General features: G+C 40.0%; 1 protein-coding gene across 1 annotated transcript in view; it reads right to left on the bottom strand.

The window, feature by feature from the left end:
* The window catches only part of MEGF10 (multiple EGF like domains 10), a 172,022-nt gene that overhangs the window by 31,143 nt on the left and 114,384 nt on the right, over nt 1-26,495 (bottom strand). Inside the window, exons 9-13 of the mRNA XM_030818398.1 lie at nt 19,447-19,659; nt 12,218-12,392; nt 10,790-10,910; nt 9,867-10,030; nt 7,304-7,406 (exon numbers count right to left, since the gene is read on the bottom strand). Coding sequence (XP_030674258.1) covers nt 7,304-7,406; nt 9,867-10,030; nt 10,790-10,910; nt 12,218-12,392; nt 19,447-19,659 — 776 coding nt within the window. The remainder of the gene's footprint in view (nt 1-7,303; nt 7,407-9,866; nt 10,031-10,789; nt 10,911-12,217; nt 12,393-19,446; nt 19,660-26,495) is intronic.

Below are 26,495 nucleotides of genomic sequence, written 5' to 3'. Positions count from 1 at the left end.
CCCTGCTCTGCCTGGGAATCATGATCAGGAAGGCAGGTAGCTTGTGAAGGGGGAAGAGGACCGCAGGCTAAGCGAACAGTGGCTGCAAGGCACAGAGGCCCAAAGAAGTGTCTGTCCTTTGGGAATTGCAAGTGTTGGGTACAGCTGAAACTCAGGGGCTGGGGAGAGCAGGTGAGGCATCTGGGCAGCCAAGCAGTGGCCACATTGAGTTGAGCCACGAGCGCCATGCTATAGAGTGTGAACCTCCCGTTGGTGTTAACAGGGACCAAATGAACAATTTTAAGAAGGAAGGGGCATAACTAAATTTGTGCTTTATAGGAGGGCAGAAGATGGCTGGAAGACGTTGAGCCTGGGAAGAAAGAAAATCTGTCAGGTGCCCTTTTACCTGCAGAACCCCGATTTGGGGTTCCCCAAATTAAAAAAATGATCAAAGTGACAAGGCATGAAACTAAGTCAATGTCAGCAGAGATGCAGGGGAAGAGGAATTCTGGAGAGATGTAGAAGAAAATGCAGATGAAGACTCCCCTCCAATTCTCCACCAAAGGTAATTAATTCTGGCAGCTCCCTGAGGGAGAGACAATGCCTGTTTTTGCTCACCATAGTACCTAGCACATGGGAGGTGTTAAATAAATATTTGTTGAATGAATCTATATGCATAATTCCTATTTCCTGTATGATATTCAGGACCACTTTCCAATGGGATGGAGCAACCACACCATTCTTTGCTTTCCTGAATAAGTCTTCACTCAAACCAGGAAGCCCAACATATTTATAGGTTGTGTATCAAAAATGGTGACCCTTCCCTGCGAAGGAGGTGGAGATGTCTGCCATGCTTATTCTTGAGCAGATATACATTTAGGGGCTCAGGTCTGTGTTTTTACACGTAAGCCCAGATTATTAGGCCATAAAAGAATTATATGACATCTTAAGGAAATTCCTTCAGAAGTTTTAGCAAAAAACAGATAAAATCTTTAATAGTTCAGGAAATAACTTCTAAAATATTGGGGAAAAGGGTCAACATGGGAAGGGGGTAGGTTTAAATCTGCAGCCATCTCTGGTTCAGTGGGAGCATTTCTTTTCTGATAAATGTTCTAATGCTGATAAGGAGATCTGAAAGGGACTGTTTTTGCCAGGAATGAGGACAAAGAGCTCTTTGATAGCCTTCACAAGTTGCTAGGCAATGGCTGAATGATCGTGATAAACTTCAGCTAAGCAGCTCTAAAGAAATGTTCGTGCAATTAATGCCTGATGCATTATGCCAGCGGCCTCAATGTGAAATCAGCATTCACTGGGCATTTGTGATTGCATGAATGCAGTAAATAAATCATCTGGGGTGTCATTCTTTCCCCTCTCATAGAAATAACCCCAAATCCTTGTCTTACTTAATTGCTTATATTCCTCATGCCAGTATTCCAATATTTGGAGCGTTAGTGAATGAAGGAAATTATTTTGATTCAACATCTAGTTCCTGGGCAACAAGCTATTAAACATATATTAGAGCAAAGAGAGATATTTGTTAATAATAATTGGGCTTGGTAATTATAAGACGGAGGAACTATAGTATTTAGTCACAACACTTTTTCTGCTTTTCTAATCCTTTGACCAACAAAGCAGTGGCGTAGTGTAGTGTAGTGTAGTATAGAGAAGTTATTCACTGATGTATCCATCTCTGCCGACAGAGTGGCTGTCCTGATGCAACGTGAGCTTCGCAGGATGGGAGTTGGCATCACTTCCTCTCTGTGTTCCCAGCACTCAAGCACTATGGTTGCATAGAACCTGGAGACGCTCAACAAATGGTTGTTAAACCAAATCTTTCTATTTGGATACTATGGATTTTAAAGATCCAATAAAAAAGAATCTGCTTTATACAGTTCAACAAAGTTGAAAAAAGTCTTAATAAGTCGTATAAATCAGAGATGTTTGCCTTTGCACTTGCAAGACAAAAAAAAATACCAGACACCATGGCCTGCCTTGGTCTGGACTCAGATAAAAGCAAGCAGAAAGGATTGCTAGGCAGATCTTAGACCTCTGGTTTTTACTGTGGCCTTTTTTTGGGGGTGGGAAATGAGCACCTCCTTTCACCCTCACAGCAGGGGCCCAGCCTTCTGCTTTTATATGATCCCCTCCCCCAAGACCAAACAGACAGACATATACATATGAACCCGCAGACACACTCCCCAGCCCTCAATACCCAAAACGGTCAGATAGTGAGTCATTTGTACTTGTGGCTGATTGGGTGCAGGCATGTTAATTAAACTCATTTGACTAAAGTTATTACCTCCAACTTGGATTTGCACTTATATCACTGGACAAAGGAAGGTAGGTCTCCTCTTATTTTAACAATTCAGGCATCCTTAGCTGCATGAGACATCACCTCATGACAGATTAGTCCCTGAAGTAGCAGCTCACTCACTCAGCTGTTCAAACTTGGTGTTTGGTAAAACATGGAAAGGAGAGCTTTCCTTGTGGAGACAGGCTGAGGCACTCTAGGCCTAGTTCTGCTTGCTGGGAAGAGTGGAGAAGTGGGCTCTTCTCATCAACTTGCCCACAGGGCTCCTCCTTCCAATTCCACCCTTCCTGGCTGGGCTCAGATGAGCCCCCAACCTCTCCTCTTATTCTCCTTCCCCTCCCCGTACAATTATACCATGCCTTGCTAGTCTCTTCTCTCTTTCTCAAGACCTCTAGAGTTTGACTGGGTGTCCTATTCTCCTTTCTATCTGTTTAGCATTTAACTTTTTTATTCTGGTATAAACACATCCTTAAACCTCCTCTTCTCATTTGCCATTGATTATGTGGTTTCTGTCAAAGAAATGCACCCCATACCCCAGGCTCTTCAATAACTAGAGTAATACGACACAGCAGATGACACTATGCAGACCGTAAATGCCACTGCTTGCCTGGGTCACCAAGGCAGACAAGGCCACCAAGTAAGGTTTTGCAAGTTGTGCACTATGCAAGAGCCCCTGCCCAAGGGGCTAAGTTGGGGCAGAAATCCGGCTTGCACTTCATGTGCCAACGAGTACATCCTGAGGGATTTCCAAATCTTTTCCAAATTTGTATCAAAGGTGCTTTCTGGATGGGCAGAGGCTCCATAATCTTCCTCCTCCTCAGCCACTTTCCAAATTCTCATTTAGTAGGTGTGAGGTGGGGACTGGGAATATGCAAGTTCGAAGAGTCCCAGGTGACAGTGATCTTAGCCAGGGCTGGGAATGAGGCCGGACACTGCACATGTTCCCAGTCAGCTGGAATGAAATCTTGATTAGCTGTAATGCTCAGCAAATGGGTGTTCTGGCTGACTGAAGTCAGAGCAGAAAAGAAGACATAAACTTCAGCCTGTTTCTGTAATTTTGGGAAAATACTTTTATAAAGTATATCACTCCACTACTCTGGAAATATACACACATAAGTATACACAAACACTCATAATTATATTTCATTGACATCTGAAATTTCAGTATAATCATTTTGAAAAGCCAGCCTCATTTTATAGCAGAGAGAGAGAGAGGGTATGTGTGTGTGTGTAACCAGAGGTCCAGAGGTGTAGGAGAAGCAGCATAGGACACAGCCTAAATCCTGAATGGTATTTCATTTTCCCCATTCTTCTATTGCAATCTGCCTCTTTTTGATAAAATAGTGTATTGGCTAAAAATGACAACAAATTAAGGTTTTAAATAACCACATATTACAACAAAATGGTACTTTTTTTGGAAATAGGATCTAAAATGTCAAACACAACTTCTATTTTGTTTACTTTTCATAACAGTATATTTCGAGGACTTATTTTATGACTAGGTAAAATAGGACTATCGATTATAATAGAAATAAAAAAGCCTCAGTTCCTTTGAGAGAACAGACAGTCAAATACTAGATAGTGGGTTGAAGTTATAAGAAATGGTGGATGTGGGTACACAGTAAGACAGCAAGCCAACTTCCATGGCATCTCACCTTAGGGTGAGACTTCCTCAATTTAGTCATGTCAATTCCTTTGTAAAGAGGAACAAGGCCCTCCTGACCCTTATCTCTGGCTCCAAATCCAACTATCAGCCTCTCCCCACAGTGTCCACAGTTGACAGAACACTTATGGCCATCTTGTTGATTTGGTCAGGGGAAGAGCCCTGGCTTCTGTGTCAGATTTCACTGATTTATTCATAAAACCCTCACTACACACAAGCCTCCTACCCTACATACTACTGCCCTGTCCAGGGATACTTAACAGTTCACCTACAGCAATCTCAGCAATAGGGATGAGAGGAAATAGAATTGCTTGCTTCCCTGGGCTTATGTTTATTTTTTGACCTCAAACCTGGTGTCTTAAGCGGAAAGTAAAACCTTCTTTACATTCAAAAAGGTCCTAACAAGGTACTAACCCAAAACAATTTTATGGGTAAAAAATTATTAGTCTGTCCAGTGCAGACAATGAAATGATGTCCTTTGTAAATAATATACAGAAGCTGCTCTTTCCTTTAAAAAAAAAAAAAGCCAATTCTTGGTCCAATTGTAGGTGTTTTTTGGAACTTCAGTAATTTTCTTTTCCTCTACATGTGTTTTTGTATACCAAGTGTATTCTGTAATTGTGAGGGATGACCTCACAGCAGGCTTAGATACTGACAGATGCTTACAGACCAACAGCCCACACAGAAGACCCAGAAATGAGACACTGGGGCAACTTAGCTGGTCTAGGAGCAATAATGACTGACAGGCCATGAGGCAGAGATGGTGGGCAACAAGCAATAGAGCAGCATGAAGCAGTAGTCTTCCCGTTTAGAGAAGCAGGCCAGCCACAGATGGACAGAGGATTACAAGATTACATTGTGTGACAAAGCCACTGCATTCCCGTAGGAGCTTGATAGGTCTAAGGCCAGATGGGATAATTTGTCTTACCCCATGACCCAGACTGTGGAATGCAACTAACACATTTTCCGGCTGGCTTCAGGCCAAATCCTATGTCTTGCTCTTCTCATGTACACTAGAGTGTGCCTTTTACAGGCTAGTTCTAAATCATCAAAGCAGGTGGACCCTTGAGCAGTGACTGGTGTGTTCAGGAACACCTCACATTCTTTCTATCTTCAGAAGACAAAAGTAGATTTGGTGGAGTGTTGTATAAAACAAATGATGTGGTCCCTCTATTAGAAAAGTTCTGAATTTGCCAGAAGGTTAAAAATGTTATTTTGCTTCACCGTGGTCATTGAGAAATTAGTATCGATCTCTCCATTTAAGAACTTCAAGAACCCTAGTGAAGTCACAAAATCTGGTTTAATCCCTAGTGTGATGCAGTTTTAACATTTGGGGATGAAGAGCCAAGCCGAAACACTGGAAGGCAGAATTTCCTATTGTGAAGTCAAAGTTATCTCAGGTTTTGCAAGTCAAGATGGAACTACAGGGTTGGGAGGCCTCGTGTCTGTGGGTAGCTCCTATTGGTAGAAAATAAAGTCCATTGCGCCAGCCTTGGCCTGTTTCACAAGGTAGCTCTCAGACACTAGAAATCAAGCACATGACAGTTCGTCTCAGTTTACTCCTTTAGAAACCAAAGAAGCTCTCAACATTTTCCAAGGGGCTGCCAGACACTACTGAAGAAGTTGCTGGTGACATCCTATGTTTATGAATCTGAAGACTTCATATTGTTAAGTGGACAGTATTCCCCAAATTGATCTATAGATTCAATCTCCATTAAATTTCCACCTTGCTTCTTTGTGGAAATTAACATATTGATATTACCATTCACATGGAAATTCAAGGACCCAGAATAGTCAAAACAATCCTGAAAAAGAAAAACCAATTTAAAAGGACTCAAATTTCTCAGTTTTAATGCTTCCTACAAAGCTACAATAATCAAAACACTATGGTGCTGGCATAAGGAGAGACATATAGACAAATGAAATGAAATACAGAGTCCAGAAATAAATCCTCAGACATTTATGGAACACTGAATTTTAAAAAGGGTATCAAGACAATTCAGTGGGGGAAAGAATAGTCTTTTCACAAATGGTGCTGGGACAACTGGACAGCCACATGCAAAAGAATGAAGTTGGACCCCTACCTCAAAATGGATCAAATATCTAAATACGGAAGCTAAAACTATAAAATTTTTAGGAGAAACATGGACATAAATCTTGTGACCTTGGATCAGGCAATGTTTTTTTACATTTAGCACCAAAAGCACAAGCAATGAAATAAAAAAGATAAACTAGACTTCATCAAAATAAAAACTTTTCTGCTGCAAAAGTCATCATCAAGAAAGGAAAAAATAACTCAAACAATGGAAGGAAATATTTGTAAATTATATATCTGATAAGGACATATATCTAAAAAATATAAAGATTATAACACCATAGTAAAAAGAAAATCCAGTTAAAAAATGAACAAAGAGTCTGAGTAGGGATTTATATAAAGAAGATAAGAGATGACCAATAAATGCACAGAAAGATGTTCAATATCATCAGCCATCATGGAAATGGAAAGCAAAACCACAATGAGATACCACTGAACACTGACTAGGATGGCTAGAATCAAAAAGTCAGATAATAACTAGTGTTGGTGAGGAAATGAAAAAAATGGAACCCTCGTACATTACTGGTAGGAATGTAAAGTAGTCCTAGAAGAAGAAAAACGTTTTTGCTCATGATACTTGGAAGGTGGCATTAAATATCTTAGCAAGTCTGTATACCGTGAGCAGAAACTTCTTCTTCTTTCAGTATCACTTTTAGCTTGATAAACTTCCTGGCTGAAACCGTGAAGCTATATAAATAAGGAGAAACTCCCACCCTGTGTTTACAGAAGTTGCACTCAATCATATTATGAATTTGTCATGACCCGAACATTATCGTAAAAAAAAGAAAGTTTTAAAACTTTTACTTCCAGCAATGAACATTTTAATATTGGCATATTAACCATACAATAATATGCATATGCATATTCACCATATTAATATCCATATTTGTTTGCCTCACTAAGGTGACCCTTGTTATATTTTTAGGGTTTATTTCAATCATTCTTTCTTCAGTGCTCAAAATATACCACAGCGGTCTTGCTGAACTCTTCAAAGCAATTCACATTTTCCCCATCTTGATGGCCTGAATTTTGACAGCTGGACCCTACATGTACCTCAAGAGAACTGCCCCTGCACAAATCAACAAAAAATCAGCCCTGGATTATAGATTAAAGGTTTCAGTTTACTGGAAACTTTATCAAATTTTCATTTTTTTTGAAAAGTTGACTTGTGTGTGTTTCTGTGAAGTGATAAGGAACAGCGCTAGGTGTTAAGTTGGCGGGTTTCACCTTTCAATTAGTGGTCCTTGGCTCTCACCTGACCATCCGGGGAGGCAGCGGCAATGGCCCGTGGTAGGGTGGCAGCCATCTGCGTGGCTGCAGTCGCAGCGCTCAGCACAGTTCAGCCCGTACGTGCCATCCTGCATGGAAAACAGCATCAAAGGCAGCAATGAGGGCCTGGGAAATCCCACAACAGGAGAGGAAAAGGCCACTGTCGGCCATTTCACTACAGTACCCTGCTGTCCCAAACACTTCTTAGAGGGATGCATCTTTTTTTTTTTCTTTTTTTTTTTTTTTTTGAGATGGAGTCTTGCTCTGTTGCCCAGACTGGAGTGCAGTGGTGTGATTTCAGCTCACCGCAACCTTGGCCTCCTGGGTTGAAGAATTCTCAGCCTCCCAAGTAGCTGGGACTACAGGCACCTGCCACCATGCCAGGCTAATTTTTGTATTTTTAGTAGAGACAGGGTTTCACCTTGTTGGTCAGGCTGGTCTCGAACTCCTGACCTCAGGTGATCCACTCACCTCAGCCTCCCAAAATGTTTGGATTACAGGCATGAGCCACCACACCCAGCCAGAGGGATGTATCTTAATCTCCTCTTTCTATGTCTTCTTAGTCCCCAAAATATAGGCTCCAGGAAGTCAGTGTTTTAAAGTCACACGAACCCTAGTTTATGCCCGACACAACGGTTGGGAAATATAAATAGTGAAGCCAATCATGCCAACACATTTTAAAAATTTTTTAAATTATAAAATTATGGTTTTAAAACTATAATTTTAAAGCTTTTTTGTGAGGATCAGGGTCATTTTTTTTTATGTATTTTTTTTTTTTTTTGAGATGGAGTCTCACTCTTTCGTCCAGGCCGGACTGCAGTGGCGCTATTTCAGCTCACTGCAAGCTCCACCTCCCGGTTCACACCATTCTCCTGCCTATTTATATTTTATAAAATATAAAAAATTTTATAATTTAAAAATTTTTTTAATTATAAACTAATCTTAAAAATTATAGTTTTAACTGAATTAAGTTCATTGCCATAAGTTGCCAGTGAGAGACATGGTACTATAAAGAACAATGAAGATCTTTTGTTACTTTTCTCTGATTATTATCCTTCTTTTCAGGAAGAAGTCTAAGCCACACAAAATATTCTGACTCACAATCCTAAGTATGAGTTGACACATCTCCTTGCTCCTCCCCTTCCAGATCTTTTATATTTTCACGTGCACGTCAGTTTGGATGGTCTGATGGAGACAAGACTCCTCATAGACATGATCGTTTTGTTTATGGAGAAAGAATGGAAAGTTCAGCTCTTTCACCCTAGATCCTGAGAATTGAGGGAGGCACTACAAGCCTTCCCAACACCACCCAAGAACTAAGAGAAACAGGGGTACAGAATTACCACAGAGGAGGAACATGGGAACAAGCATAGACAGGTAGTGGGTGCTAGATGAATAATTATTTCTCTAGAACTTGTTAAAATAAGAAAAAGAAAACAATCATTTTGTAGACCCCACCAATGTTTGATACAGCTACACAGGATTTAGTTTTGTCATGATATGAACCACTAAACCCTCAGCCTTCACTGATTTACTAACTCCTCTAAGGTATGAAAAAGGACGAGATTGTGCCAGGGGCTTTGCTTTGTCTACAATCAGATAGGGAGTAAAAAGTGATCTTCAAGCTCATCTCCAAGTACTGATAATTTGTTCACTAGAGTGATGAGAGGCAGCAAAGCTGACAGCTCTGTCCATGGGATATCCATGAGTGGGATCCTTTCTACTTTGGGCAGTGGGTTGTACTTAATGAGGAGGAAGCCCAGAGACACAAGAGCACTGTGGAAGGCCCTTCTCGAGGGGCCCAGTTCAGGGGGTCACATTGTTATCGCGCCATCAGACGATGTCCTGGAGGCAGAGAACACACACCACAGAGAGAATGCCTAATGGCTCAGGAGAAAATAATTGCTATAGGAAGAAAGAGTGATGGAAAAGAAATCAGCAGCTTACTCCAGAATGCACTTCCCGTTTGCACTCCCTGACAGCCTGAGGTAGATGCAGTTATGAGATTTCAATGACCTGTATCTCCAAAGTAGGTCAAGGGAATAGAGTTAGCTATAGGGACATCTCAAGAGATTCCTGTGGCTCCAGAGATACTTATGTTAAAAGACACTGTTTCCAAACCTTCTTTCAACACTTCCATGAGCATTTCTATGACATCGATCACCACCCTCCTTTCAACTCCCTGCCACTTTCTACCCTAAAGGCATGATAATGGAAACAAAATATTGGGAGACCAGTACTGTTCACTGGCTGCCACCAAGAGATGGGTGTATAATAAACAGAAAATAAAGGGTGGGGGTTGAGGAAACTGAATAAGATGAAGGAAAAGAAGGAAGAAATTCTCGCAGAGCCTATCTAACCAGTTTCCATGTCTATCCCTTTTCCAATCCTACGTCCAATTTGAATCCAAATACCTGGATTCTTCCAGTAGTTACCGAAGTTGGGTTCACAGTGAGCCACTTGAAGTCAGGAAAACTGCAAAAAGAAGCCAACTTTACAACATCAGTTCCTCACAGGCATTTTCCATCAGGGCGCTGATTTGTGCATACCTGGCAGGGAAGTTCGCATTTCTCCCCGCGCCATCCAGGTGCACACGTGCAGGTCCCGTCCAGGGTGTTGCAGGCTCCCCCGTTGAGGCACTGGCATGTTAAGTTACAGCCAAAGCCCCATGTGCCACTGGGACATCTGATGGAGCAGTCCACCCCGTGCCACCCTGTGCGACAAGAACGCCAGAGCATGTGAGCAAACAAAGGCAGCAGGGAGCCTTGTTGAGCCTTTCCAAACCACGTTTCTCTTTAGAAACACCTTGGAGATGCAAGCCCCAGCCACAGCAGCAGAGAGCACCCCTGAGGACCCAAACAGCCATGTGTGTTGTGTGATCTGTCGAGGATGCCAACACTGCATACTAGTGGGCTACTGAGGAAGAGATATCGAGTCAGAGCACCTTTAATGGGCAGTGATGCACACTGTGGAATGCCTTGTTTTGTTCAGATCAGGAAAGTGAAATATTTATATGGAAGGGAGACGAAGGATTCTGCTTGAAAACACACACCATCTTTAAAGCAGGACCCCATTAACCAGCAACTGTGTATATCCAGGATCCTGGCTGCACCTATGGATGGACACGTTCTAGTGCTCATGTAAAATTGGTGCTTGGCTGCGTTTCTTGTCACGACTCCAAGCCAGTCAATTTAGGGGGATGAACACATGTCTGCTTGTTTACTCTTCCCAAAAGTGCACAGACGCATAGACTTTTGGAGCAGGCAGTGACTTCAGAGATCATCTAATGTGAGCCTCTTCCCTTGACTCAGGAAAGCATTCCAGCCCACACTGGATGAGGGGCTTGCAGAGGTCAGACACTGAATTTTGGTGCAACTGGAGCTAGAACCCTGGTTAAGGTTTCTTTCTTTTTTGTGTCTTTAGGAGATAACGTGACCAGGATCAAATTAAAGGCTTATTTACCCATTCTTACCTGCCAAGCAAGTACAAGACCCATCCACAGGAGAGCAGACTGCATCATTTTTACAGCCGCAGCGAGAGGAACAGTTTATCCCGTAGGTTCCCAGAGGGCATGGGGTAGAGCAGTCAATTCCCTAGATAGGCACAAGTAGCAAAATGCACTCAATTTTGCCAACTGAAATAAGGCCAACACAAATAAACAAAAATATATCTTGGCAATGCTAATTATACTTCCTCTCTAATTTTAACACACTGTATTTTTAAAATTTTGTTATAATGTCACCACTATACAAATTTTAGAAATTTAAGGGCAACACTAGCTGGTCTATGTTTAGGATATATTATTAAATGGGATCCAAAAAAGCTTGCACCTACATTAGCTTCGCCTTCATAGCAGAACTAAAACAAAACAACAATAAAAATCCTTTTTCGTTGCTCAGACAAGTAGATATATAAAAATAAATTGTATCTGTAAAGTTACTGTCAATAAATAAACATCAATATGAACTATACATTAGATCTCAACCCTTCCTAGACATCCTTGTATAATATGTAATATTTTTAGTAGGTAAAACAAAGCAACAACAGAACACATTCAGCAACATGATTCACTTTATCCGACAGGGAGCATTAAACACAGAATTAAGCTACCAAAGGCAACTGGAGGTCATCTCCTTTCAAAACAGAAGGGAATCTTAAGACAAAGCTAATTCAAGGGCTGAACCAAAGGGTTATGACATAGGTTAGAAAACCCTTTAAAGATCCTCTCAGCTCTTTGACTTTATGATCCACCAGTTCTACATTATGTGCTCTGGAATAATCATCAACATTCTTCATAGTTCGATGTGTTCTTTAAAATGGGAAGGAATAATTCAAGAACAACACATTCTCCTTTAAAGCAAAGATTCCTAGCCTATCACTATGAAATCTTAGAAACTGTAAGCGAAATTCTGCTCTATTATGCATGGAATACAGACATATTTATAGGGTCTAGATTTTCAAAGGGACCTAAAAACTTGTGTACTACCAACTACAGAATGTAAATACATTACAAATGCTAACTCGATGTGTCTTCAAACTTCGTGGAATTAAAAACAAAAGCTGTCAACAATAACAGTAATAATCTAGTTGGAAAAGTAACTTCTTTGTCACCTATAAAACACAATAAAATAAATTACTTAAGGAATAATTATACTTTCTGACATATGTTTATATTAAAAATTAATGCCACATTTATAGTTTTACCAGCTTTGCCAGTCATCGTACTAAGGTAATTCTTATATCTCTATTAGCATTTTTCCCCTCATTTTCTCTCTCTCATTAATGATGTGGATGACTTTAGCACATTCACTGTATTTCACTGGAGGTCATATAAATCATGGTATCGAGATGCTTCACACTGTACCCCTCTTCTTCTTCCTCCAGAGCCCTAGTCACTCACTTTGAATCCTGGGGCACAGGTGCACTTTCCAGTCACACTGTCACAGTCTGCCCCATTTTGGCAGCTGCAGATCTGCTGGCAAGCTTCCCCGTAGAATCCAGGAGAACATGTCTCATTACAGTACAGTCCTGACCAGCCTGGCTTGCAGGCACACTCTCCAGACATGGGGTGACAGCTGAGAGACATGGATGAAAGGAATAAGTCACTTTGGGGTAAACATGACACCCAACTTCTGTGCAAATGTTGCTTTAGCAATGATCACTAAATGTGTGGGTAATTCCATGCAGAATAATTCAAACTTCATTCCCAGGCTTGGTATGATTTAATTAATTGGCTGAAACCTGAAGGGTACTACAGAAATGTTGTATGAAATCAGCATCATCTCTAGCAGGGTGTATTACAACCACATCCTTTTGTCTGAAATTCTTTTAATTCTCTTAAATTGAACGCACTAATTTTGTAAGAGGTCAACTCTATGAGAGGAGCTAAAAAAACTCCATCCAATGGACAATACCAAACCAGTTAACTAGTATGATGTCCCAGGAACACCAAAAGCAGTGACCTTGTCAGCCTGTTTCTCCTCTCAGTTCCCTATACCTGGTAGCTGGCAGCTGTCTCCACCTGAAACAGCAGCCGCATTGACCCACCAGGCAACCAGCTGTTGTTCCATAGCAAATGGACATATCAGCTGCGCTGAGATGCATGCGTAAGTGAGTTGACACAATAGGGCCCTCTGTGGCACGCTGGCTCAAAACACATGTGCTTCTCACCACGAGAAAATCTTAACAATCAAACGAGTTCTCCTGACAACTGGAAGACTGTTTAAAGATGGTCTTCCTTGCCTGATGGAGCTAAAACCCTCCCCTTAACTAGGGCCAACAACAAACACCTCTGTCATATCCAGACATTTGCTAAATGACCTCTCATCAGAGGACTGCTCATAGATTTTCTACTCTTGGAAAGAATGACAACCTGGGAGGGATGAAGACTGAGGATGTAATCCCAGTTCTCCCAGTACCTAAGTAGTCTCAGTGAAATACAGCTTCCTTGGGCCTGATGTCCTAGTCTGTCAAGTGAGGGTCTCAGCCACGCCCCATAATCTTATATCCTATATTCCTCCTCCCCCTTGTTCAGAAAATTCCTTTGGGTTGAACAGTTTGGTGCTCATTTTTGGAATTTTATTTAAATATACTTTTAGACCGCTGCTGCACCTTAGTGTTCACAGGCAAGGGCCTAGAAATTCATCAAACACTCAGAAAACATGGCATGAAGGATACCTAACTACAGTTCTACGTATGAGGTGGTTTCTTGAGTGTAGGTTTAGATTCACAGGACCAGGGCATGAGTCTCAGATCTACTTAGATCTCCTCAATTCTGCTTATCTTCTATTATCCTTGGGGCAATTGCTTATCCTAGAGCAGTCACATGGAATCTCCACGGCATCTCAAACTTAACATGTCAAAAACTGAGCCCTTGGGCCAGGCGTGGTGGCTCAAACTTGTAATCCCAGCACTTTGGGAGGCTGAGGCAGGTGGATCACGAGGTCAGGAGATCGAGACCATCCTGGCTAACACAGTGAAACCTCGTCTCTACTAAAGAATAGAAAAAATTAGCGGAGCGTGGTGGTGGGCGTCTGTAGTCCCAGCTACTCAGGAGGCTGAGGCAGGAGAATGGTGTGAACCTGGGAGGTGGAGCTTGCAATGAGCCGAGATCACGCCACTGCACTCCAGCCTGGGGACAGAGCGAGACTCTGTCTCAAACAAAAACAAAAACAAAAACAGAAACAAAAACAAAAAAAACTGAGCCCTTGTTCTTTCCCTCAGTATCTACCCCTAATTGTCCAAATTTCTGTAAATAGCACCATCCGTCACTTAGTTTATCTAGGAGTTATTCTTTTTTTTTTTTTTTTTTTTTTTTGAGATGGAGTCTTTCTGTGTCACCCAGGCTGGAGGGCAGTGGCACGATCTCAGCTCACTACAGTCTCCACTGTTCAAGTGATTCTTCTGCCTCAGCCTCCCGAGTAGCTGGGATTACAGGCCTGTGCTCCATGCCCAGCTAATTTTTGTATTTTTAGTAGAGACGGAATTTCACCATTTTGGCCAGGCTGATCTCGAACTCCTGACCTCAAGTGATCTGCCCACCTCAGCCTCCCAAAGTGCTGGGATTATAAGTGTGAGCCACTGTGCCTGGCCTAGGAGTTATTCTTGATAACTCCTTCTGCCTCATCACTAGAATTTAACCATTCTAACTCCAAAATATATTTTGAATCCACCCACATCCCTTTATCTTCACTGTCCTCATTCTGCTCCAGCCAATGCCATCTATCTCCTCACCTCCTGAACAGCCTTTCAACTGTGCTGCCCATATCCACTCATGACTTATCACCTAAAGAGTAAATCATATCATTCTCCTTCTTAAAACTCTGCAAAGGCTCCCCACTAACCTTAGAAAAAAATCCAGACTGTTTAATATAGCTACAGTGACTATACAATTTATTGTCTAAACCAGGGCATTTTTAAGAGTGAAGAGAGAGCTGCTAATAATTATACTAGGACAACAGGCCTAAACCAGACTATCCTTGTGAAACCTGATATACAATCACCCTAAATACAGCCCGTGGGGCCTCATCATCTGGCCACTGCCTACTCCTCACCCTCTTCTTTCATCATTATTCTCTCTTTATTGCTATGCTTGACCACATTGGATTTCCCCCAGTTTGTAAAAACATCATTTTTTTTTTTTTTCAACTCAGGGGCCTCCACATGGGCTATTCCATATTCTTAGGTTGCAGTTTCCTTACTCTCTGCCTATCTCTCTCCAGTTTGTCTTTCCAGTCTCAGCTTAAATATCCCTTCCTCAAAGAAACCTTCCCTGTCCACCCAAATTGAAGGTAGGTCTCTCCACTTACACTCTTCCTTACCACCCTGATCCTTCTTCTCATCTCACTTTTCACAATCTATGATTCTGTTTATTTTTCCAGTCCTTTAATGTCTTCCTTCTCTTCTACACTGTGAGTTCCAGGAGGGCAATAATTAAATCTGTTTTCCCACCTTTCACGGGCACATGGTAGGCCCACAGTAAATGCAGATTGAATGAATAAGTGAAAATGCCACAGGTGATACAGAGTGGATGTGACTCCAGGGATCTAGCTTTCCCACACTAATCTGCTTCTCCCTGACGTCTCAGAGTCACTGAACAATGTTAAATTATACTCAGTATATATGTATACAAAGGGGAAGATTTCCTCTAAAATTCATTTTTAAAATGTCAAAGTCTTGGCTTAAAGGAAATAGCTATTAATCACAGAGAACAACTCACGAATGTCACCATGTTTGTGATGATATTGTAAGTGAATGCACAGACCAGGAGTCAGCATTTACTGGGCACTGAGTAAGTCTCAGCAATGTGCTAAGCACCATTTAGTTCAGTCCTTACAACTATCCTAGATGGTATGATCCCATTTTATAAATGAGAAAATAGAGGCCTAGAAAGGGTAAATTATTTATTCAAAGTCTCACACAGGTAGTGAGGCAGAATCAAACTTGAACCCAGGTTTGTTTTTATACCAAAGAAAAGGGAGGTTTGCTAACAGCCTGCTAAAGGGACCAGACATGAAGGAGAATTGCTAAGATTTAGAATTTGGCACATATAAAGGGGTCAACAGGATCAGTAAAAACAAATATTGTACCAAAAACAGGGAAATTTTTAAGTTTACTTCAGTAAGTCCTTACATTTGATAAACGGAAAAGAAATATTTCAAGTGATGGATTGGTTTAAGTAGCGTACCTTATCTTAACATATTGTAAAACAAATGATATTTTTGGTAGAAAATATTACTTTACATTGAAAAGTAGAAAATAGTATTCATGGTGTAGACAAAATGTTAAAGAAAATAGACAATTTGGATGACAAGGAATTCAACAAAGCAAGAGGCAGGCTGAGAAATTGATATTCAATGCCCCCCAGTGAGTGTTAGTGCAGCACACTGGTTTTCAGATTGATTGACACCAAAATTAGTATTCTGCAATTTATAATTAGATGTAGGAAGCTAGAGCACTTTGGAGGTATTTGATGGGTTCTCATGCAGGCAGCTTAATTGGTAATGAGATTTACATGTTGTTGTAGGAGCAGCAGTTTGGAGGCTGAAAGGTGATATACTCATTACCTGTTTTCTGTGTAAAGAACAGATTGATTTGTGTATGTGAAAATAGGATTATACACATATGGGAATAGTTGTCATTTTATAAACACATATAACTATACACATATATTCCAGGAAACTGTTCAATTTAATAGTTGAATTACAACAAAAGTCCAATACTATATAATATTGGCTGAAACAGTCATTGAACTTCCTTTTATTCATTTCCTTAGATGTTATTAATGATCAAATGTAATGACAATTACGTGACATTTGCAAATAGGCACATCTGGATTGTCCATGGCTATTAAATGTCTTTATTACCAAAAGCAGTTAATCTATCTCTCTATATTGCATGTGGAATATTATTAATTCTCAAATTTTATTTTCTTGTTCAAAATCATTTCCACCATAGCAGTTAGTTTTCAGTTGAAAAGTCCAGGTCACAGTGAATATCTTTAGGCTCAATAATACTGCTAAAGTTTAAAATACTAATATTACTTATAAATATATTTAAATTCATTTCAGCTGTATGATAGATTGCAAAATAAAAAAGGCTACAAATTTCTTTGCAACACCTCCCATCGAGAGGTGGGGTATATTGAATCTGGACTTGGTTAGATGACTTGCCTTATCTAAAGGGATATTAGCAAACATGACATAACCAAAGGCTTAAAAAGTGTATGTTAGGGGTCTGTACTGTCTTCTGTTTTAGAAGCCAGTCACCATGTGAAAAAGCCCAGGCTAGCCTGCTAGATACTGGAGATGTGTGGCTCAGTCACCCCCATCACCCAGCCAAATGCCAGACATGTGAGTGAGGATATCCAGGACCAATCAGCCTCCAGTTGATCTGGCAGCTGAACACAAGGAGACCAGCAGAAGAACCACCAAGCTGAGCCTAGCCCACATAGTCAAGCAAAAAATCATCAGTTAGTAAATAATTGATATTTTGTGTCATTAGGTTTGGAGTAGTTTTTTTGTTTGTTTGTTTTTTAATGCTGCAAAAGCTACCTGATACAAACCCTTACCCAACTATACGGCTAAAATATATGTCAATGTGTATATCCATAGAACTCAATATATACCTAAAGACAATGTACATTATTAATTTATACTGTATTTGTTATCTCATTAATTATAATGGAAGGCTTTAGTATATCATAAATTATGTAACAGCAAAGCTCCACTTGCTTGATAAATGATAAGGTGAACAAACTAGACTTTCAATTAATACAAGGATTCTATGCCTTGGATTCTATGCTTTTTGGTTTGAAGGGACCTTGGGCTTCCAGGAACTTTACACATAGAAGTTTAAGATATAAAAACTAGATAGATGGCTCCAATGATTAATTCAACAAGATAGAGTCATATAAACAACATTAAACTTGTTTTAATAGAAATTTGTAAAAGCTAATCTTTAAAAATACCTTTCATGATTTACAAAATCATGAAAAGACTGATTTTTTAAAAACATTCGGATTATTTGGTATACAATATTAGACAGATTTTAGTGTTATTGATCTATGTAATTGTCAAAAAATGTCATGTACTTCTTTGTTAACACATATATGCTTAGGTACATATGACCTATGTCAAAATTACCACAGTATTGCCATCAATTAACTAATTCTCCACTTTGCACCTTGCCACTACTAATATGGTATCCAATTCCAACAAAACCAACATGCTCTCTGCTTCTCCAATTCTTCTCATAGCAGAGCTCTTCCTTTGCATAGATTTATTATTCCATTTGATTTCAGTTGTCTCTACATACAACGAAACAGCACACTGGTGTAATGTTCTTAGTTGTCACTACATGAGGCTTACTTTTTGCTGCAACAAGACTTACACTGTAGGAAAGGGACCCAAATTCATGACTTGTCCCTAATCCTGCCAGTTCCTTAAATATTAGAGAGTTGAAAAACAAAACCCTGTGGAGATTATTCATTTTTATTCCCCCAAATATTTATGTAAACTTGTCAAGTAAAGAAAGGCAATATTTTCCAATGAAGAAAACCAAAGTTAACTAATGTGGCTTACAAAGTTACTTGAATCATATTGAGAATACACGTCTTTCATATGTCCCACTAAAATGTATTCCAGCACACATACACATGCGCACACACACACACACACACAGAATGCAAACTCTATATTTTTGTTACTAACAATGGTTTAAAGAAGAGACCAACCACATGCTTTTGTTTACTTTTAACTTCTGTGCATTTTGGATTTGATGTGGCTACAAGTTATCTTTCAGAAGTATAAATGAAGTAACAGCTGTGCTGAATGCAAATAAAGTAATTCTAGTAAGATCTGAACTGCTATATAATGCACTACATTTTTGTCAAAGTCAGCTTTTCCAGCAGTCTGCAAAGGAGGCCCAGAATTCTAAGTTATGTGTATCTGGTCCCCGGGGGAGGGAAAGAAGAAACAGGGGTAAGAAGATATTTTCAGGGCAGACAAGGTACAGTAGGGTGGGTGGGATCATGGTTTCCTGTTCTCAAATTCTTGGAGAGGTTTTTGAGCTAAAAGTCCCTTGTGAGTTCTATGTCAGAGTAATCAATCCAAAAAAGATATTCCACATGTGACAGCCACATGTGAAACACTTTCACAAAACTTCCACCAGTACACTTCCTCTCTCTATCCTTTTTTTTTCTTCCACAGATGTGCTGTCGAATAAAAGATGCTGCAGTAAGAATCATTTTGTGATAGTTTTGCATACTAAACTGGGCTGAACTCCTTGTCTCTCATTGCATCTTTGCTTCTAAGAGAATGTCACAGAATCCCTTGCTTAAAAGAAAGTTCTACTAACCTCAGCAAATTTTGTTTTTATCAGTGGTCATTAATAGAGAATAGAATTTGCTATCCACCAGTAACCATCGAACAATTTTAGCACCTCGGATGTGGACCATCACACATTAAGTTAAAAAGTCTTCCTTTTACTTGGCAATTCCTGCCCAGAGTAGCCTAGAGGCAAGAGGGGGCTTAGGGTGAGAATCACTCTATCAATCCCTCCTTCCAAATCCTGAAAACTGAGGTTAAAACTTTCACAGGACCCGTCCTTCCAGGGGAAGCTGACACTCACCTATGAGTGTTGTCCAAGTGGCAGGGACACTGTTTGTCACATTTGATGCCGTAGAGCCCCTCAGGACACAGGCGTGCTTCACAGCGCTCGCCAGCAAAGCCTGCTTCACAGAGGCATGCGCCGCTCACATGGTAACACTTCCCTCCATTGACACACTGGCAGGTCTCAGCACAGAGAACGCCATAGGTCCCAACAGGACATTCATCCTGGCACCTACCAAGCAAGAGGCAGGAGCAAGAAGAAAGATTAGTTAGTGCCATGTGAAAATAAATGGTTGATCCGGAATGGATTTGTTATGCATAAATTGAAGCTGCTTTTTGCTGTTGCAATTATTTAGTGATTGTCCCATTACAGGGATGAAAAGCGTTAAGATACATTACTCTGGCTACATATTGTAGTAACAGCAGCATGACCTGTAGAAAACAAAAACAAAACAAATAACAACAACAACAAAATGAAACCAAAACAAAAATAGGAGCTTAGGACATGAGGTATGTTTACACTTAGTGCTTGCCAAAGTTACATAGCACTTTAGTAGATGCTAAGAAAATGAGAAAAGAAATTTTCAAGTGTTAGTCCATAATTATGAAATTTCTAAACATACTTTCCCAATTCCAAAGAGAAAACTTTGTGTCAAATTTGAAACTAAATTTTAATTCTCTTGGCTTTTATGTGGACATTAATTTTTAATCTTAGCCACATTTCTACTCTTATTCAAAGCTGAATGGTAATCATTCCTCCTCAGTTAGAAAGTTCTTTAACTAATAAGCCAAGTCCTCTTTAGATCCGGGAAACTCTGAGCTACCAAAATCAGACGTCCTCGATTCCAGCATGGGAAGTGCCTGCCAGTAGGAAGGCTTGGAGTTTTCTAACACGAAATGTTTGGCTAGTGGGGTATTGCCCTCTGTTGGGACGAAGGGCTGCCAAATGGCAAGGAGTAAAGATCAGCCCTCAAAAATTCACTTTATTGTCTTTTTAAAAGTGGCATTGGAGCTCTGTTCAAGAGAAAGGATATGCTCTAGGTAAGACGAATGAGGTGGGAAGCTGAGTTGCTAGAGGGAATCGTGATAGAAAAGAGAAAATGATCTCTCATTGCTCCATGGAAAGCACAAATAGTTCTTAGACTAGCCAAGTTTCTTTTTGAGGAGGCCAGGTGACTGGCTCTCTGCAGCAGAAGGAGAGCTTTCTGCCAAGGGAGGGAGACAGGGCTTTGCCCAGCCGAGCACTCGCCACAAGAAGGGTACACTTTGTCTCGGCAGCCACTTCCCATGTGGCTCTCAAGTCAGGCCAGAACCAGAGTCAAAAATGTAGGTCAGCCTTGCATTTTTTAGATCTGCATAATGTGAGCAGCAAGGCATAATAACAAATTCAAGCACACTTAAAAGAAACAGAAAAGAAACATACTTCAAAGAAATAGTGTTTCCACAAAACTTTGCATATTTTTAATGATAGGGTGCAACAAGTAACAATACCAGGGTGAGAGGAATTCTATTTTAGTGTAGAGGACAAATCTTGATACTTTTTTTTGAGACAGGGTCTGCCTCTATCACCCAGACTGGAGTGCAGTGGTGCCATCATAGCTCACTGTAACCTCGAACTCCTGGGCTCAAGTGACCCTCCCACCTCTGCCGTCCTGAGTAGCTAGGACCACAGGCACTCGCCACCATGTCAGGCTAATTTTTAAATTTTTTGTAAAGATGAGGTCTTGCTATGTTACCCAGGCTGGTTTCAAACTCCTAGACTCAAGTGATGCTCCTGCCTCAGCCTCCCAAAGTGTTGGGATTATAGGAATGAGCCTCTTGGACCAGCCCCTTCGATGCTTTTCTGGTTACCTCTGGCTCTAGCATATATTTAATGTGATGGAGACAAGGAAAAGAATCTCAGGTAAATTTAGTTTCACAGATTCTAGACATCTTCAGGTGTATTTGTCAACAGGTAAAACCTTCGACTGCTCAAAAAACCATTAGAAAAGTTATGGAGTAATTGAACTAATTAATACTCAGCATAAAATAAAATGTGTGCCTAAAAGTTATACATGGGTACACGTATTTTTGGACCAGAGTGTGTTTTTAAAATGTGCTCTTTATTTTTAACCTGTAAGAAGCTTCAATAAGCCAAGTCATTTAGTTTCTTCCTTAAAGATGTAAACTTTAAGGAAATAAATGCTTAGGTACAATAATGTGGTCTCATTATGGCTCCTACTGAAGGCTGTCAGGACAACTTTTCAACCTGTCTGTTAGATTTTGTCGGAAGTCAGTACCAAAAGGAAAAAGGCAAAGATAAATAATATTACTTTCTGTCCCCTAAAAGGATTTGAAAACAAACCCAAATGTTAAGTTTTAAACTATCTTCAGGATTTCAACTTGGTAAAAAGCACAGCTTTAAAAGTGGTTGAAAGTGGTAAAGATCGGAGGCCTGGGAAAGTATCTGTTACCAAATTACAGGGAACTAGTGTGTATGTTTTATCATATCTTGGCAGAGACTTCCTTTCTCAGGAAAAATAAAATCTATAATAGCTGGCCTTGACCCACATTTACCTTTCTAACCTACAATTATACACACTACTAGTTTGTATTATAAATATAAAACAAAAAGTCCTATTTGAATGTTACTTACTAAAGCAGCCATTATTTAAGCTGGATTCATATTCCCATTTTATTTTTTGTCAGTGTTGCACTTGTAGGACAATCTTGTTAATAATGGTTCTGTCTACTTCTATCTGCCAAAGGAAAATGGTAGGATATCTTTCTAGAAGTATATATTTTCCAACTTGAAAATAAACATAATTATGAAATAGCTGCTGCCTGTCTGATTGGCTGCATGACAAGTCTTTATCAAGCAGTTTTATCTCCTTCTTGCTCCCTTTATCTTCAAGAAGCACCATTTCGCAACAAATTTTACGCCCTTAATGCTGCTTCTGCGGTTCCAAATGGAACAGAAAAAGCTCTCAAAAATCAGTAAAATAGGAAACGCATTTTCTTAGGACAGATAGCAGAAAAGTAATAAAGATATAGCAATAAATATCAGCCACAGCAGAAATATGGAAATTTGGGGTTTCTAATTTTTTTACATTTCAAATAATGTCCTGGAATTGGTAAGAATGGATAAGCGTTAAGTAGAGATAAAGTATTAACACATCAATTCCCAAAACCAATGAGAGTCATAGACTGGTTTTAATATTGTTTCTATTATTATGTTGCATGTCATTGTGAACTTAAGGAAAAAAAGAAGTGAGTTAACGTGTAAGGGGTGACAGATACCACTTTCACCCCTGTCCTTCTGAGCACGTCCTTCCCTAGAGTGATTTGAATAGTTAGGCCAAACCATGATTTACTGTGAAAGAATCGCATTCTTCATTAAACCTGGAATCTATGAATCAGCTGCCTACCTTTCTAACATCTGGAACTGCTGCTCTGGGGGAAATGTAAAAAGCACTGGGAAAGAGCCAACATTTCCACGCTCCTAGACACAGGAAAGAGTTCCTCCATTGACGACCAATGCTGCATTCCCCCAATTCCTGTCTATAATTTTTGACTTCACCTCCTTTCACCCACATTTATCTTCACGTTCAGGGTACTATGGAACACAGACTTGACAGAGCCGTTTTGGGCTTCACCTTAATGGAGTTCATCTCTGAGTCACGCATCCTTTCATCCAGCTAATACTGAGCACCAATCATGTGCGTGGGCCCCTAATAGGCTGTCGCAGGGCCCAGAGTGATTCTATGGCAGCACCATCCGCATTTGAAACTCTTTTAACCCTTTCAGAAGGCGTTTTTTGAGGATCTGGAAACTATCTTCTCTTCACTCTTACTTGACCGTGTCATGTTACATTTACTCACCACAATATCCTCTCAACCTTTCCACAAACCCCAAAGCCTTTTATTTGGGCATCCCATGCACTGCTCTGCCAGCCTACAGGGTGCCTGTTTGGACTTTTCTTATTTCCCTCTGGTGGGGAGGACTGTCCCCACATCCTGGGAATTCTGTGCAGGCTCCTAGGGCCAGCAGCCCTCTGCCCTAACCTCACTGATCAAATTTCGCTGACTTCTCAAAACAAGGGAAATGGCAAGTTAAGACCCAACCTATCAAGGCCTGTCTCCCCACGCCTCCCGCCACAGACTGCCTCATGGCCATTCATTGTTGTCTTTTCATAGTGACAAATGTGTTTGTTGTGTATATGTGTGAACTATAGAGCCCAGACAGGGATGACAGCTGAAAACAGGAATGATGTCACTGGCTCATCAGAAAAACAATAGTTACAAGAGCAGCAGGTCAAGAAGCAAGTTCTCTCTTTACTTGCCTTCTCTTTCTCTGGCCCCTGGCCTTCCTTGGCTCAAATGTAAAATTTATCTGAAAATTAACTGTTATTCCCTTTCCCTGTACTCCAGATTCAGTAGGTATAAGCTCGTTCACCTTGTATGTTTATTGTTCTTGTGCTGCCTCTAATTTGAAACTTAAATCCCTAGAACGCAAAAAAAAATTATATTCCCATTTTAGTGCCCTAAAATATGACAAGAAACTATTATTAGGATTATGCTTGGTCTTGTGCCTCCCTTATCCCAACTCATTTTTCTATAATAAGATGTGAAATGGATCCAGAAATTATCGAACAGCTTAATCTATCCAAAATACAACCTAAAACTAGGATGTCAGTTACAAAATCTGAGTAGTCCAATTACGTGTTATAAAAACTGTGTACTAAGGATGTCAATAATTCATTGCATGAAAAATTAAAGGAAAAATATGTAATACATTAGCAAAAGACAAAAAGTCATTTAATGAAATTAAGCAGCTACTATTAACAAAATTTTTAATTAAAAAAGGGATTTAAAAAACTACTTAAGAATGAAGAAAATAATTTACTAAATACTAATAGCAAACATGAAACTATACTGAAGCCATTTCCAATAAATTTGGAAACAAGACAGGGATTTTTCCTTTTTTTTTTTTTTTTTTTTTTTTTTTTGGAGACAGAGTCTTGCTGTTGCCCAGGCTGGAGTGCAGTGGCGCGATCTCGGCTCACTGCAGGCTCTGCCCCCCCGGGGTTCACGCCATTCTCCTGCCTCAGCCTCCCGAGTAGCTGGGACTACAGGCGCCCGCCACCTCGCCCGGCTAATTTTTTGTATTTTTAGTAGAGACGGGGTTTCACTGCGTTAGCCAGGATGGTCTCGATCTCCTGACCTCGTGATCCGCCCGCCTCGGCCTCTCAAAGTGCTGGGATTACAGGCATGAGCCACCGCGCCCGGCCGGAGGGATTTTTACTTTTACAGCTGTTTGTCAACATTAATTTGGAGGCTCAAATTTATGCAATAATTCAAGGAAATGAAATAATCATTAGACTAACTTATGTTTATTTGTAGATGATATGATAGTATAACTAAATAACTCCAGTGTTTGCTAAAAACAACATTAAAATTACCTTAAAAGTTTGGTAGTATGAATAAATTAAAAAGTAAATAGTCAAAAGCAAGTTTTTCTTCAACCAGAAATATCCAATTAGAGGCAGAAATGAAATTTTAAAAAATTACAAAATATTCAGAAATAAATTTAATAAGAAAGTACAGGGTTTAAGTTGGAAGGAGGAGGGAACAAACATGACAGTAGCTTATTAAAAGTCATAAAATTAGACCACGATTTTAGAAAGAGAAAAAATTAGGGAAAAAAAGTTGAAGGAATTCTTAATTCAAAGACATCATAAAAAATAATGATACCTAATATTTATACAGCTCATAAACAGCACTCAAACTGATAATCACTAGTATTTACACAGTTCGTAGAAATTGCTCTAGAATAATAATATCTAATATTGGTAAGTTCCAGGGCTGTTTTAAATGTTTTAACACACTAACTTATTTAATCCTTCTAACAACTCTAGAGAGAAGCACAATTATTATTAGGATGTTACAGACAAAGGTGTTTCCAACGCCTGTAATCTTAGCACTTTGGGAGGCAGAGGCAGGCAGATTGCCTGAGCTCAGGAGTTCGATACCAACTTGGGCAACACAGTGAAACCCCATCTCTACTAAAATACAAAAAATTAGCCTGACATAGCAGCGTGCGCCTGTAATCCCAACTACTACGGAGGCTGAGGCAGGAGAATTGCTTGAATCCGGGAGATGGAAGTTGTGGTGAGCCGAGATCGTGCCACTGCACTCCAGCCTGGGGGACAAAACGAGACTCCGTCTCAAAAAAAAAAAAAAAAAAAAAAAAAAAAAAAGTGTTTCCAAGGACACATTGATCTAAACCTAGATTCCAAATAATTGTTTTTAATCACTATGACCTTCTGCCTCTCAAGTCTCTTCTCAAATCCTACACACACATCCAGTGAGCTTGGCTACCTAGTCTTCCAGGACATGACAGATTCAAGAGCATTAAAAGAAGGATGCACACATCAAGTTAAAAACCTTCTGCAGAGCAAAGCATACAATCAACAAAGTGAAGAGCCAACCCACAAAATGGGATAAAGTATTTCCAAACTATCCATCTGACAAGGGGTTATAGGTTGGTGCAAAAGTAATTGTGGTCTTCACCATTACTTTCAATGTCAACAACCGCAATTACTTTTGCACCAACCTAATAATCAGCATATATAAGAAGCTCAAACAATTCTATAGGAAAAAGTCTAACACTCCATTCAAAAATAGGCAAAATATTTGAAAAGACATTTCTCGAAAGAAGACATACAAATGGCAAACAGGCATATGAAAAGGTGCTCAACACAATTGATCATCAGAGAAATGCAAATCAAAACTACAATGAGATATAATCTCAAGCCAGTTAAAAATGGCTTATATCCAAAAGACAGGCAACAACAAATGCTGGTGAGGACACAGAGAAAAGGGAACCCTTGTACACTGTTAGTGGGAATGTAAATTAGTACAACCACTATGGAGAACAGTTTGGAGGTTCCTCAAAAAACTAAAAATTGAGCTACCTTATGATCCAGCAATCCCACTGCTGGGTATATATCCAAAGAAAGGAAATCAGTATATGGAAGCGATATCTGCACTCCTATGTTTGTTGCAGCACTGTTTACAATAGCTAAGA

Source organism: Nomascus leucogenys, chromosome 2, assembly GCF_006542625.1.
Source record: "Nomascus leucogenys isolate Asia chromosome 2, Asia_NLE_v1, whole genome shotgun sequence".
NCBI lineage: Eukaryota > Metazoa > Chordata > Mammalia > Primates > Hylobatidae > Nomascus > Nomascus leucogenys.
Note: the sequence above shows the minus strand (reverse complement) of the source record. Positions and strands in the feature narration are given on the sequence as shown.